Source organism: Cynoglossus semilaevis, chromosome 2 (genome assembly GCF_000523025.1).
Source record: "Cynoglossus semilaevis isolate Cse_v1.0 chromosome 2, Cse_v1.0, whole genome shotgun sequence".
In the NCBI taxonomy this organism is placed as follows: Eukaryota; Metazoa; Chordata; class Actinopteri; order Pleuronectiformes; family Cynoglossidae; genus Cynoglossus; species Cynoglossus semilaevis.
This window is the reverse complement of record NC_024308.1, coordinates 7915800-7931367: the sequence shown is the minus strand read 5'-3', so window position 1 is coordinate 7931367 and position 15568 is coordinate 7915800. Positions and strand designations below refer to the sequence as shown.

Here is a 15568-nt window from a genome sequence, read left to right as displayed (position 1 = left end):
AATCACAGGATAGGTTGCCCAGACGGAGCAGTGCTGTGACAGCTGATCCAGATCACTGAGTAAACTACCAGTGTGGCTGCTGAAGTGATTTAATACAGGTTACTGCAAGCATGGTTCTGCAGTAAACGGGCAGTTTGAAGACGTATAATCGAGCATTCTGGAGTTCCAGCATATGGATGTTATCATTACCACAGGGATGTTATCATAACTGTAATCATTACCTCAAGAACACCTTCAAAGACCTGATAAGACCTTTACTGTGCACACGGGCCTCACTGCTATTTTCTCAAAGGATTTATGGACGTCCTCCACCACTTTGACAGGTTAGTTTTCTTTTTTTTCCACAGAATACTTTTTCAAGACACAAGGATAGATTAGAAGAGACATGAGACTGGAGACATTTTAAAACATTTTCATCATAGACCTCAGCTTTGCTCCCTGAGATGAAACTTCACATGTTAAAAATGTATCCCATAAAACAAAATAGGTTTAAAGGCTTCGGTGATACTTCCATCACGACTCTGCCATCATGTCTGGACTCCACGTCCAGAGATGGAGTTGATGGAGAAGAGAAAACACCATCCCTCAAAGAACACAGAAACAGTGAAGCAGTGATAAGTGGAGACACGATGAGACAGAGGAAGAAAAAAAAATACACCAGTTGATACAGAAACTGCTCTCAGGCCTGACGCCAGTCATGTTAACAGCTGTAATAATGTCACAGAGATATAAAGCTAGCAGCAGCTGTCGTATATATAAAAGCAGTGATGGGGTCGCCACAAGGCAGGGTAAAAGAAGGGAGAATCTGTGACCGTCTGAGTAAACAAAACAACAAACGAATATAAATGTTGAAGGTGGAAAAAGTCAGACGAGAACGAGTCTTTGGGGCAGTTGTGCCTTGGTGGTTAAGGAAGCGGACTTGGTTCCAGAAGGCTTTAGGTTCGAGTCCACCAGCTGCCAAGTATCACTGAGGTGCTCTGAGCATGGCACCGTCCCCACACACTGCTCCCCGGGCGCTGAAAGCTGCCCACTGTTCACTTTGGTGATGGGTTAAAAACAGAGATCACATTTCATTGTGTGCAGTGGTGAGCTGTGTCACAATGACAAGGAGTTCACTTTTTTCTTTTTTTTTGATGAAACAAATCGTCTGTCGCTATTTGGAGAACATTCACACACTTGTCCACATTAATTAGAATCCTTGTGACGTTTTTTTCTGGTGGACAGGATTTCAATCTGTTATTTAAACTGTAAATTAATTGGCTATTTTTTTTTTGCATTTTCTATCATTTTGTAGATTGGACGTTGGATGCTTGAATTCATCACAGGGAAGGACATGGAGAAACCACCAAACTGACTCACAGCCCAACTGAGATAGATTGGACGTTGGATGCTTTTGGATGGCAGTAAGTTGTTGGAATAATGTGTAAAAACAACAACAAAAAAAACACAAAAAGAAATCTATATATTTATAAATCTAATACAGTGCTAACAGGTCATGTCCTGGGTTTAATTACAGTTAGACACAGGACATTACAATTATAACTGGCGAATCCAGACTACTCTAAAGCAGAGGTTCTCAAACTATGGTGCACATACCATCAGTGGTACTCGACCTTCCCTTTGTGGTGCACTGAGGAATCTGAATCCCACTCGTTTAAAGTGAGTCACTTAAATGTTCGTTACATCTGTTTAACCACATGGTGGCTGCTGGGTTTTAAAGCAACTTTTAAGCGAACACACAGGTTATTTTAATACATTTTCACTTACATCTGAGTTCAATGCGAATGAAGTCTTTGATGCCCAAATTTTCGAGGAAGACCCCGGAGGAGGACGTGGTTTTGAAGAGGAAGGAGATGTCTGCATTCAGCTCACCGTGGAAGGTGGGGAAGTGGAGGTAGGAAGTCTCCTTATCAAAAAATGCTGCATTCCAAAAGTTCTCTGTGAGACAAAGGAATAAACACTCGTCCTTTACTTTATGCTTTGGTGAAAAGGAAATATTTCCTTGTTGAAGACAGAGGTTTGTTACTATGAAAATAACCTAATTAAAACTGTGTATTTTGACAGCTCTGTTATGAAAATCATGCGGAAAACAAATGAAGCAACCGTTCAGCTAATAAGATAGGAACAAAGACATAACTCCCACTGAACCGTCTCATTTATACTGATTTATAATGCAAGGCATTTATTTTTATAGTACTTATTAAACTTAAGACTGGCATTAGAGGCAATTAGCTCCCGGGGTTACATTAGACATTTTATTAAAGATCAAACAGGGAGTCATAATCTACAGTAGCAACTGCTTTTCTAATTACAAAGTTTATTTGGACGAACTCAATAAAAATGACACCAAATTAGTCCTTAATGTCAGTTTAATCAAACAAGACATTTATATCTTCTTTTTTTAAATTTGGTTTGGAGGAAACAGTGAACATTAGCTGAGTCGAATTAATTTAATTATTTGAGTACATTTTTGTAATTTGTTATCCATCAACACACATTGAGATATAAACAGTGTAAAAAATAATACCACTTAAACAGAGTTATTGGAGCTAAGATTAAAAAAAAAAAACAAGAGAGTGAAGTGAACCTACTGTCTCCGTGACAGCTCAGTGGTCCCACCCTGTAGGCGACCTCTGACCCCGGACGATGGACGTCACCCAGGATCAGTGACCGTACTGGAAGAGTCTCCTTATGTGTGAGAAGACCTGAGTCATTGGTCCTGGAAAGAGGGGAGAGAACGATTGGGTGTAGGATGGAAATGGAAATTGGAGAAGAAGGTAAAGATAAAAGAGCGTGGAGAGAGACATGGATGTAGGGAAGGGGGAAGGAGGTGAGGTGAAAAGGTAAACCTCAAAGGAGGCAAAGAAGAGGACGGAGAAATAGGATCAGGGTAACAAAAATGTCAAAAGAGACAGAGGAGGAAATAGAAAGAAGTAGAGGATGGGGATTAAGAGCCACACGGTGGAGAGAAGCCGAAGAAAGTCGATTAAAGTAGGAAGGAGAGGAGAAGACCCTGCTAAAGGAGATGTCGAGGAGAGAAAGAAGGGAAGATGAAAGAAAAGATACTGACTTCAATAACTCTGTGGAGAGGGAGCGTAAAAACTTGTGCCCACAGCTAAAGTTCAACTACAAAAAGTTCAAATGGAGACGAGAGTTTGAGCTGACACATGACGTCTCCTTCAATGTTTCCGTTTCATAGAGAGGAAATGTTCGGAGCGGCCGGTCTGCAGACCCCCACGGACACCGTCCGCTCCCCGCTGCTTTGTTTAAGTCAAATATGAGTAAAAACTCAACACTAGAGAATCATCATGAACTGAGTCAGAGCCCAACAGCCCAGAGTCAGGGACAGAGATTAGAACTGAGTAATGCACAACGGATCAGAATCGGTAACAGGAAAAGACATTGGTTCCTACTTCAGGACTGGCCACATATTCAGTGAAGGTGACCTAAATACAGAAGCGCTAACAGCATGGAGAAAAGGATTTAAATACAGGAGGAGATAAAACATGAAGAGGAGAGTATAAATATCTGAAGGGGGTTTTCTTGGATGTGGTTACTTCAGTACAGAAAGCCATGATGTGATTAATTACTCACGGTTAGAGCTGTAATCCTGATTTTATTAACTATATAATCAAAAAGAATGTATTGAGAATTTGTTGAGAAGAATTTCTTTCTCTTTAGTGTTCCAGAAATAACTGGAACATTTCCAAATTGTTATGCCGGTGGAATATAACCATAAACTGTGAGTGTTTTAAAATAAATACGTACATACATAGATACATAGATATTTAACCATTTCGAAAATCAAAAATAAATGAGAAAAATGTCATATCACTTCTGCATTCCCAACATAAAATCCCTTCTGTCATTGTTGTATTTTAAAGAACGTCTTCAGCACCATCTCTCCATTTTGCTCTGTTCTTAGTTCTTCTTCACTTAAGATAATTTTTCAATCTTAATGCTCTTAATAAACGTCTTACTAAGTTCAATTAATTTTAATCCTCCTTAAATCCAGTCAAAAAGTATGTGCAGTGCAGTACTGTACCACTGGTCACGGTCGGCGTCGCAGTTGCAGTAGTGAAGTGAGTCTAGGCAGCTGTTGAGCAGACCACAGGCACACTGACGACTGCCCGGCTGGGCTCCAGCCCAGTACGTCTGGACCTGACCTGGATCTGGACCGCCCACCCACCAGCTGAAGGGCGCTCCCTCTGAAACACAACAAGGTTTGTGGACGTGGCTCTCAGTTTATTAGCTGAATGTGTGGTTTTAGAGAATATCTATAAAGTGGTTACCCAGATGTAATGAAAACAAAATGGCTGTTTCATATGTGACACAGGAACATAAAATGGACAAGCTTTCTGCAGTTTGAGCTCTTCACGCTGACTTTATGTCAGGGCTTGGATGAACAAAATGAAACGTAATATTAAAAACATCCTTCACCATCTGTTCCTACGTCCACATCTTAAAGCACCCATTAGATCTCAACCCCGGCCAATGCTGTCCTGTCGGTGGCCTTTAGTGAGTTCCCTCAGCCCGGCTGCCTTGTCTTATCACCGGAATTGGACAGATAATAGGCAGCTACTCTTTCAAGACTTCTCTCACTTACAAGTATCCTGATAAGTGGGTTCTGGGGGCGCACACAGAGGTGACTGTGAACTTTAAAACTAAACTTTCCAATTTCCTGAAGAAAAAAAAAAAAAACAGGATGCAGGAGAGGAAGGAAGTAATAGAGAACGGAATGGATGGAGACCTGTCTGCAGATGTTGTGAAAGCCTGGAAAAAGACAGGAAGGGCCAATCTAGTTTTTGTAAAATGTAATGAAAATGTGTAGAGAACTGACCTTTATCCTCTTTTCTACTTGGTACGGTGACGTTAATGGCTGTACCAACAAATGAGTGAAAAATCTCTTTTTTTGGCCAGGCTTAAAATAATAAAAAATAATAATTGACTCTCCCACAATGGAAACGTTACAGTGTAAACCAACAGGCTGCCACAGCAGGTGCCACTAGGGATACCTGGCTCCTCTGGGGATCCAACCAAAGATTGAATCGCTACACTGTGAAATCGGGGGGAGGTAGGGTGAGGGGTTTGCTTTAGATCAATGACTCACAAAGCCATCAAGCAATGAAACAGTAACATTTGGATATCAAAAACAAAAGTAGAAAAAAATGTAGATTCTTATTTCATTTGACAGGTTTTAAAACTTTACAAGACTTTAATGCTAAAGTGTTGGAAACATTTGTGGAAATTCTAGTTTTCTGCTGCACCATCAGAAAAACAACAACAACAACAACAGATGTAATAAATACTTCACTTCAGAGATAAAACACCAAACTCCATTAGTAACTCACAAGACTACCTTAGGTACAGACTCTCCACTTTTACCACACCTTGAACCTCACCTGGTGAGTTGAGGAGGCGGGACTTCCTGCAGTGATAGGACAGCTCCTGCTCACAGTGCTCTGATTGGCTAATAATGGCCAGTAGCTGCTCTTCGTCAGTGGCGTAGTCAAAGTGGACTGAATGCTGGCCTGACTCAGGAGACGTCAGAAGTCTGGTCAACTCTGTGTTGTTGTGTGGGATCATCATCCAGCCTCTGTCCTCTGGACAACCAGTGAATAAATATGATTGACTGTGAGACACGCTGACATCGTACACACTGTGTGTGTTTGTGTTTGCGAGCGCATCACCTGTCATGTTACAGTAGACAAGCTGTGGTTTGATTGGTCCACTGCCGTCCACATCTATGTAGTAATATCCCGATGTCTTGCCTTTGTGTTTGTAAGCCTCACACGACTGTGCGTGTGTCGCTGTGGAGAAAAACACAACAAATGACTATCAATCAACATTTGAACCGTCAATAACTAGTATCCCACTGAGTCCAGAGCTTGTCAGCGAGTGGCTAAATATTAAGATGTTTTGATGTCGTAAATTATTCACACTTTTAATTATATCACAATTTGGAACAATTGGAAAAAACAAAAGAAAAAACAAAAAAACAAGAGGATAATATAGCAGAGACTCAGCCAATAAAGTAATACAAATCCTTTTTACTATGGTATATGTACACACACACACACACACACACAATTAAAACATTGAGTTGCTGGTTTGTGTTGAGAGTTTAGATGTATAAAAATATGAAAATGACCTAATTACTATCAATAGCCACCAAAAGACCTCCAACCAAAATAATCTCTCCAAATCTCATTGATGTTTTCAATATTTTGTTTATATCCTATAAACACAGTGTAACTCCTTGGGATTAGGTTTAGGGATTAACTGGTTAGTGCATTTTTTTATATATTTTAAACAAAAATGATCCTTTTGAGCAGTGACATGCTACAGTCATTGTTAGTGAGAACCTTAATGATTCTAATAGCTGCTCACTTACAGCTGTGACAGGTGGCTCCTCTGTAGCCGCTGTCGGAGCAGTTACAGTAGAAAGTGCTCCAGGACTGAGAACATCTGCCGCCATGTTCACAGTGACTTGGAGAACACCTGAGAGAGGAGTTACAGAGAGAGGGAAAAATCCAAGGACATCATTATTTTTTCTGCAAGTTATGGCCTGTAAACACATGGCCTGCTCATCACCCCTACACTCTGGATTCTATTTCTTTGTGCATGTATGATTTTGGGATTTCATCAGCTCCTGGTTTTCCATTTTCTCTCTTGTGTTTCTCGTCTCGTCTGACACCGTGTTCTTTCCTGTTCCTGAGTTTGTACCTTGTCTTGTCTCCACTCTGTCCTTGTCTCCATTATTGCCCCTGTCTCCCTAATGTGTTCATTTGTTGCACCTTTGTCCACTCTCTTCTCAGGTAAACAATCCCCGTCTTCACCTGTGCTGTTGTTAGATTGTGTGTGATGTGTCTTCTGTTTATGCGGTTCTGCTCACAGCAGATTCAGCAGCACAGGGACAAGAGGGCAGCCCTCAGATCAGTGATGATGTCACCGAGTTGTCCCAAATTCAAGGATCCTTTCTTTATAGCCAAACAAAGGTTTTTCATCTTAGTTTCGATAGAGCTGTGTAAATCGTCTCTCTCCAGGAGTGTTTAAATGGAAGTGACTGCAGGTGTGAGAGGCTCATTGAGTGAATCCTGTTTGCCAAAGAATCCACCGTGCTGAGGAAACACTGCAGGCATTCTAATAAATACTCTGTGAAAATGACTCACAACTTGGTGAAGTCTCCCTCTTCACTGTGTGAGGATGAAACAATCAGGTGAACTGCAGGCTCTGACACACTGACATTATCCACTTTAAACCAATTGAAATGAATATTCACAACTGCATTTCTCATACTGACTGTCCACATTTTAATACTGAGAAAGTCTAATCATGGGCTTTGGTTTGTCTTTGATGTAATTACAGATATGATTAACTTTATTTACAAATACAAAGATTTTAGACCAGGGGTGTCAAACATACAGCGAAAGATTTTAGACCAGGAGTGTCAAACATACAGCTTGCGGGCCAAAACCAGCCCACTCGGGTGTTTTGGAATATTGTTTGTTAAATTATTCTTCAATAAATATGATTAAATAATAATAAATATCTTATATACAACCTTCCAGTGGACTCACCACCTGCAGGAAGGTTTGGGGGGGTTGGTATGGTGCAATGTGATTTGGGTGGTGACTGCTGCCCCCGCGACCCGGTAACAGATAAGCGGATGAAAATGGATGGATGGATCTTATATACATGTACATATTTCTTTCCATGAAAACGAAGGGGAAAAACATAGACTTGTTATTTATAGGTAATTAAGTTATGATTGTACTGGTCCGACCCACTTGACATCTAATTAAGAAAAATACAAACTATATTTTTTTAAATATAAAAATATAAATGTATATAAATGTAATTAGTGAACAATAACCACCAAGACCTATCAAGACAAAGCAAATGTAAGAATTACAGGCTGCTTAAACTCATTGACATTATTATGGCTGCAGGCTCTACAGTGAGGCCTGGTCTGGCAATTGGAAAAAAAAAAAAGCACAAAAAGCAAAAAATAATAAAAAAATAATTGTATCTGGAAATGAGGAAAAAGCAACAGAGTGTATACAAGTACAAGACCCTGCAGATCCACAAATCGCCTTATTGAACAACAGTTTTTTTTTAACTCAGTGTGCAGAACTAAAACCTCATGGCAGTGGCCACTCGCTCGATTGGCCACTGCCATGGAGAAATGGAGCCTGATTTGTGCTGCTATTAGAGGTGAGACAGTTGTGGTTAGAAAGCTGTAATGTTTAACAGTCAGTTACAAAACAGCTTAATTTATTGCATATTAAGTTGGGAGTAAGTGCAATTCAGCCAGCTGTGGGCTAATTTGTAATTTCTGTACCACGGGGGGAAAAAATGTATACTGAACACTGTGTCGTTACAAAGTTATATGCTAACATTTAGCTGTAAATGGCATTATTTCTCACTGCATGCTGCTGCAGAAAATGTAGGATTCAGTCAGGTTTATTATAATTGGACGTTCATGCAGGGAACCAAAAAGTAGAATAAATGTGTTTACAACAAACACCAAAGAACAGGCTTTAACAGAGGAGCAGAGTTCAAACCACAGGTACAGTCTGTACCTTAACTTACTGTACTGCAGCTCACAGTGGGATCCAAAAATGTTTTGTAAAAATGAACTGTGAATCATTTGAAGTTAATTTATCTCCTAATGGTCTGTTTAGATTTCACATTAATATCAATCATTAAAATCAGCACCAAAAACTTTAACACCTCAAAATACTTGACGTAAAACCAAATTGTGTACGAAAGATGACGAAAGGTGTCCACAAAAATGAGACACTGTTATAACTTTAACACCTCAAAATACTTGATGTAAAACCAAATTGTGTACGAAAGATAGGTGTCCACAAAAATGAGACACTGTTAATGTGCAGAAAAGCAGAAGAGAAGATGAAATCAGGGTTGAGTGGTGATGAGTGGAGCATCAGCCAGTTCCTGGCAGTAAGTGGATATCAACTCTGGACAGTGAACTAATTAAATAAGGTCAATCAACTGGAGCTGAGAGGAGCAGGAAAATTCAGAGTCATTTTATTTAAAGAGGGAGGATAAGTCAGTCGGTCTGAAATCCATAAATAGAGATTAGACGTTGTGGTAAAGTTAGATTAACAAAACAGGAAGTAAAGCACACAATAAAAGGTTTCTTCTAAAAGAGACTTATTGTGTTGTTTTTATGCCAATTAATATTGTTCCTTGGTGTCAAATGAGATGAGTCACATGATCTGGACGGAAAAACAAAAGGATTGGATTTTTTTCACAGAAAAGCCTGTTCTTGCACCTTTCCCATGAAACGGTAACAAGCAGCTGCATGCCTCACCTATGTTTTCAACAGGCAGAAAGACATGAGCAATGACACGTCATGTAACCATGGCAACAACAAACTGCAACCTGACTGAACATGTCTGAGCCAGAGTCAGTAACTAACCTGGATGTTTGTCAGAGATTATTCTGTTTTTTACTTTGAAATTACTTTTGCATCAATATGTCAACTGAACAAAGTTGTACGACTCGCTGACTGACTCCCCGTGGTTCAAGAGAGCTCGTGTTCTTTTAACACTGTGCAGCTGTGTCCAGCTTTTGGACTGTACGTAGTTGAGGTCCAGCAGATTGTAACACCTCTACTAACACTGACAAAGACAATTTTGCAAAAAAAATTTGTTAAACTAAAACCTAATTATTTATCAACTGTCAGTATCACCGTATTCAACAGTCTTTGCCCAAAGTCATACCATAATAAGCATAAAACAATGCAACAGAATCAAATCTATGAAGTAGTTATTGAAGAAACATAAATATTGATCTGTGATTAGCTGCTTCACTTGCTGTGGGCAGAGAAATAAAAGTAAAACTAAAGCAGATTTCTCACCTGGTAATGATCGTATGCAATAAAAGCATGGTTACATTTGATGAAAACTAAAAATGCAGCATTAACTACTGACTTGACTGTTGCCCACCTTGCGGCCCCCACACCCTCCAGGCAGCTATTCACTGTTTTTTATTGATTGGACTCCTGCATCAGGAAAACTTAATACACTATAATTATTTTGTCTTTTATTCATTCACAGTTTGTTCTGTTTGTCAAGTCCACTCACAAACACACAAACTCCATCCACAAACACCAGGCCTTGAACTACCAACCGGTTGATCGTCTGTTTCCATCATATATGTTCCTGGATTTTTTAAAATACTTGAAAACATTTTGAAAATAAAAAATTCAGCCAACAACTAATTGTGAGATTTCCTTTTCTAGTTATCTGTTGTGAACAATTAAATAAAGTCTGTCCCTGCTGACAGCAGTCCAGGACAGAGTTAACCGTTTTATAATTTGTGTTTGTTTTAATAAACTGAAACTAAAATCCCATCACGGAGGGTAAACAGCTTTTACATTTTAACTAGAAAAATCGAATAAAGAAACTGCATCATCGGTTCTCAGGTCTCTCAGACTCTCATTAAGTCTCTCCATTTAGACTAAATGAGTTTCCACACTAAAACCCAGCCAGCAACATTTGCAAACTTCTTAATTTGAAGTTCTCTGAAACTCCAGAGAAGTGAAGAAACCACGTGTCCAGCAGCTGTGGAGAGTCTTATCGATAAACATGGTCTCAGCTCCCCTGTGGTGCGGGGCCTTGGTAAAGTCACATGCAGATTTACAGTGAATTTCAGAGGAAACCACTGTGTAAAACTCAACTCCACCTGATTTCCTCTGTGTATGAACAACAGGACAAACACTTTTTCTTCAGCTCCAGTTTGAACTGAACGGCCGCGGAGCAGCAGCCTCTTGTTTAGTCACTACTTTATCTTCATTGAAAGAGTAGACAAGAAGAGCAGGGAGACAAATGCTTGTGCACGCACCACTTTGCCAATCCACTTTATTCTCACTCTCCCTGTGCATTTCTGCAAAGGTTAAGGAAACTTTTCTTGGCAGGAATCTCCTGCAGCCACATTTGCAGAACTCTTTCCAGCAGCATTAAAAGAGTTTTCTATCATTCTGTCAGCATCCAGTTTGCTGTCGACAGCCTGTTGCCACACGCAGCCTCCACCTTAGAATACAGACAGATAACAAAGAGGCTGAGACAAACGCACGGGTCAGAGTGTGAGCCTTAATGTACTGTAACTTTTTCAAGGACTTAAAGTTTCCAAAACACTTTGTCCTCCACAAAAACCTGCAGGAGTCGGAGCTTAACAAACGATTTTCAATGCAATGTGACAGTGCACTGCGCCGAGCTCAGATCACAGGACCCCAGGATTAAGGGAGAATGGGGACTTTGTAGCTTATCAAAAAGTTTGTAGTGCACTGTGACAGTGTCCTTCAACATGTCTTGGATCACAGGCCCCGCGTCCAATCTCTTTAGTTTTTTTTCTGCCTCTGGGCAAACCAGCACAGCTGGACCCCTTCCCCTGACTGAGTGGTATCACCGGACAGGTGGACCAGGATGTTCTTCAAAGAAAGAAGGATTTTTTCTTTTTCTATCTTTTCTGATTGCTGTGCAGCCAGATAAGCTGTCACATCACAGACAAGCACACAATCAGAGACACAGACAGATGGAGACCGAGAGACAGACAGAGATGGACAAACAGAGAAAGGGAGAGGGAGGTGTGGGTGAGATAAGACGAGAGAGAGTGTGTTTTTCTGTGTGTGTGTCTGTGTGTGTGTGTGTGTGTGTCCATGCTTTGACAATGAGTTGTTATTAAGTTGTGAAGGATCTGACAGAACTAAAGGGGTCAGAAATACAGCTGCAGTCGTTCATGTCTGCCTCTGGTCTCTGTGTTGGTGTTAACACACAACACCTGAAGAACAACAACAGAAAAACATTCTACACCGATCACTAGTCCATGACACGGGCTTCTCCAAAACTGAACATTGGTTGGTTTCATTTTCCATTTCTATGGAACCAAGGAACTGATAACTGACAATGGAACTCCAGTGAACACATCCACCAACGTTGTTGTAAAAAAAAAAAAAAAACCTGACTATTAACACAAATGAATCAACATAAGGACAGTCTACAGACAGCCCTCTGTGGTCAGCCAACGCCCTCTTGGTTCACTGTCTGTGGCTGTCAGATGTCAATCTTCTTGCCCCAAAATAAATTGCATTTACATGACGGTTTGGAAATAAGCTACAGATTTGACATCCATCACTGCTTTACTGAACCCTCTGTGATGGTGCATTGATGATATGATGTGAGATATTCCATCGTAATCATTCCCCTAGACCTGGCTCTAAAAGTTGCTACTGTCTGAGGAAAAATTTAAATAAAAATATCTTTCTTCTTTTTGGTCTTAATTTTACAACCTAAAAACAAGGAAGGTTATAATACACTCTTCCCGTGTACAACTGACTAACACACTACTGTGCAAACTGTTTCTCAGCCTGGCTGTGTAAATGCAGTGGGTGTAGTTTATTAAATAGGCAGTTTTATATTTATTCTTTGATTTTTAAGGCTCTCTGTTGCCTTCAGCGAGAGAAATTTTTAAACCCTATTCTTGAGAAAACAAAATCTCCAGATATATAATCACTTCAGTTACCTCAGGGAAGATGGTTTCAGTTTGAAGCTGAGCACCATTGTGTGGAGAGGCAGCGGGGAATCATAAACTGTTCTTAAGTCAAATAGAAAATCCAATCCTGGGCTTGTCAGATGAAACTGTATATAAAAATCACATTTTTCTCCTGCCGCCATTTAATCACAATGTCAGATCACAGTTATAGTATTTACTGCATCTCTCATTACCCTCACCTCATTTTCTTTTTACTGCAGTATCTATCAGTACCTATCTGAATAGAAGTACCATAGTATAGATAGTATAGGTTCAGGATTTTGAAGTGAAAATTCTATTGAACCCCAAGTGTACTCTGCTCTTGTTTACTTCTATATTAGAAGACAAGCTGCCGTGCACCTCCACTGTGATGGTAGCTGTGTTAGAGGAGTTCTTTAGCTACTCGTCAATAACGGAGCCTGTGTTGGGAATCAAAGAGTCGACTCAGGTGGTGCAGGACAGCCTGTCTTCCAGACGCCTCCTCTGGGAAATGTTCTGGGCACGTTCATCTGGGAGGAGACCCCAGGGAGACCCAGGACACGCATGACTGATCACACCTCCCAGATCGACTTAAAACACTTTGGCATTTCCCAAAGGAGTTGTTGGAAGTGACTGGAGACAGGATTGGGCACAGGCCCCTCAAGACTTAAAAATAAGTGTAGAATGACAGACGGAGCGAAGAAACTACTGGGAAAAACGACTGTTGAATGGATGTGAAAAAAAAAGCCACTGAATCTTATTAGAAGATGGGAAATTGCACATAGACACACATGACCATTTACTTAAACTTTCAGAAATCTGTGTTATTTTTATACTGTCCTAGGAAACTTTCTAATTTCAAACAGGAGTTTGTTTGTAATGCAAAAGACCCCCCCCCCGTCCTCCCCTCCCACTTCTTTATAATTAAAGTTATTCTGATTCTGATAATAGTAATTAATCTTGATTAATCCACAGCTACCAAGATTAAAAATGTTAATCATCTGACAAGCCTAAAACGTACTTATTAAATCTCTAAATGAAGCTGAGGATTCATCAGCAATAAAAAAGAGAATCTTCTATTTGACGTTGGTGCTCTACACTCGGTATCGTCACCTTCACTCTGGGGGAGTGCAGTGTGTGTTGGAACGTGCCACTGAGAACACACTGCGACTGTTTCAGGAGCTGCTGAAAAATACAGGAGCCTTAAGATTTAAAGGAATTGGTTATTCTGGCTCCACAGGCAGGACTTCAGACAACAATTCACTGCTGCCTATCTATATGTGAGTGGGACCACGTGTTAGATGTTGTATGACCAAACTTTGACTATTTTAGACACACACCCATAGGTAGAACAGGGAGTTGCATCTCTGCCTTCATTTATTACTGTTAGCTCTTTGAGCTTCATGACTTTACGTCATGTTCACCGCAGTGACTGACTGAGAGCTGGATCCTGCATAAAATGCAAGACTCTCTTCCTGCAGAGCCTTCACAGGCTTCACCCAGCTGCAAAGTAGTCACACATTCTCTTTTTTATTTGGCTGCTTCCTTCGACTCTGACTCTCTTTTTTGCCAGGTGGTCTGATTCGACTGTAGGTCAGTGGTTCTTAAGTATTTTCTGTCATGCCCCCCCAACGTCCCCTCCCCCCCCATGAACTTAATCAACACTCTTCTTTACAGGACACTGACCTGTCAATGATGCCACACATATCAATCTGCAGGTGGTCGTACGTCCCCAGCAGTCTCTGCTGCACTTCAATCAGGTCCACAGTTTGGTCGTCCAGAGTCAGGAGACGCATGCAGCCCTGGAACACGGTGAAGGGGTTGGTACAGTCCACACCGCTCTGCTGAGGAGGACAGCCTGAGGAGAAGTAGAAAAGTCTGTCACTAAATGGTTCGACCCAGTTCTACTACATTTGTTGAACGATGAAGATAGAATAGTTAATTTTAGAAACTCATGTTATGAACCAAAGAAATATCCTGGGTGATAAAATTGTCAAAAATGCAAAAGATATTGGAATATGAAACCAATAATCCCAGAAACAATTACAGTGCGATATAAAAAGGCTCTTATGTGAATACTATATGAAGTATTCCCGGTCTATTATTATTATTGCCTATCTTCATGTATAAATAATGACCCTTATTCATGGTTATACACTACAGGATTAAAGCATCGCTGGAGCTCCGAGAGATGCTTTTAATCACAGACAGAAAGCGTTACATCCTTGTTTTCTTCCTGCTTCTCTGTTATTAACACTGAATATCTCTACTCCAAAAAAGAAAGAGCTGATAATTAATGCTACAAAATGTTAAATATATATATATATATATATCTACTGCGTGTCAGTGCAGACAAGGGCGCAAGTGATACTTTATTCAGCAGTCTCTTATCTTAATGTTTTGACTACACTTCAGCTAACTACAAATGTGGCAAATCTTTTTTTCAGCATTTGCTTAGCTACAGTAACAGTTAAGTCAGAAGGTTGACTTCAATCTCTGGTCATTTCTGTTACATTTTATCTTCTTTTTTTTAAAACAACTCATCTTTAACTTGAGCTAACATTTACCAATTAATGATTTACTACTGTAGTAAGAGTTTACATTAGCTTATCTAATTTTGACATTTTCCATTTATTTAACAGTTTTTTAAACTACAAATCCAATGGTTGGTTTGTTAATTTGTGGTATAAAAATACAAATAACTTATAACTAACATACAGCTTAGTTAAAAATATATATATATATATCTTCCTTGTGTGGTCTGTCCTAAAATATACCAGAAAAGTTATTTGCAAATAAAGTCAATGAGATAAATGTAAAGCTTAGCTTTTTTTAACAATAAAAAAGAAACAATTTGCATTTGTATTTATTGTAGTATATATTTCTTATATATATATCTTTTGCTTTCTAATTAAGGTCTTAAGTATAACAGGAAGAACAGTTGGCCCCAGGTTATGTTGGGTTAAATTATTTTCCACATATTTTAACCTGTCCTTAAATAGAAGCCTACATTAAACAGGTAAACAGC

General features: G+C 39.8%; 1 protein-coding gene across 2 annotated transcripts in view; it reads right to left on the bottom strand.

Moving 5' to 3' along the window:
• LOC103396327 (contactin-associated protein-like 4) overlaps positions 1 to 15568 on the bottom strand; it is an 83821-nt gene that overhangs the window by 15099 nt on the left and 53154 nt on the right. For both annotated transcript variants that reach the window (XM_025064745.1, XM_008334371.3), the window contains 7 exons: positions 14227 to 14398; positions 6395 to 6501; positions 5691 to 5810; positions 5403 to 5603; positions 4046 to 4208; positions 2592 to 2719; positions 1768 to 1938 (listed from right to left, as the gene is read on the bottom strand). In XM_025064745.1, the coding sequence (XP_024920513.1) occupies positions 1768 to 1938; positions 2592 to 2719; positions 4046 to 4208; positions 5403 to 5603; positions 5691 to 5810; positions 6395 to 6501; positions 14227 to 14398 (1062 nt within the window). The remainder of the gene's footprint in view (positions 1 to 1767; positions 1939 to 2591; positions 2720 to 4045; positions 4209 to 5402; positions 5604 to 5690; positions 5811 to 6394; positions 6502 to 14226; positions 14399 to 15568) is intronic.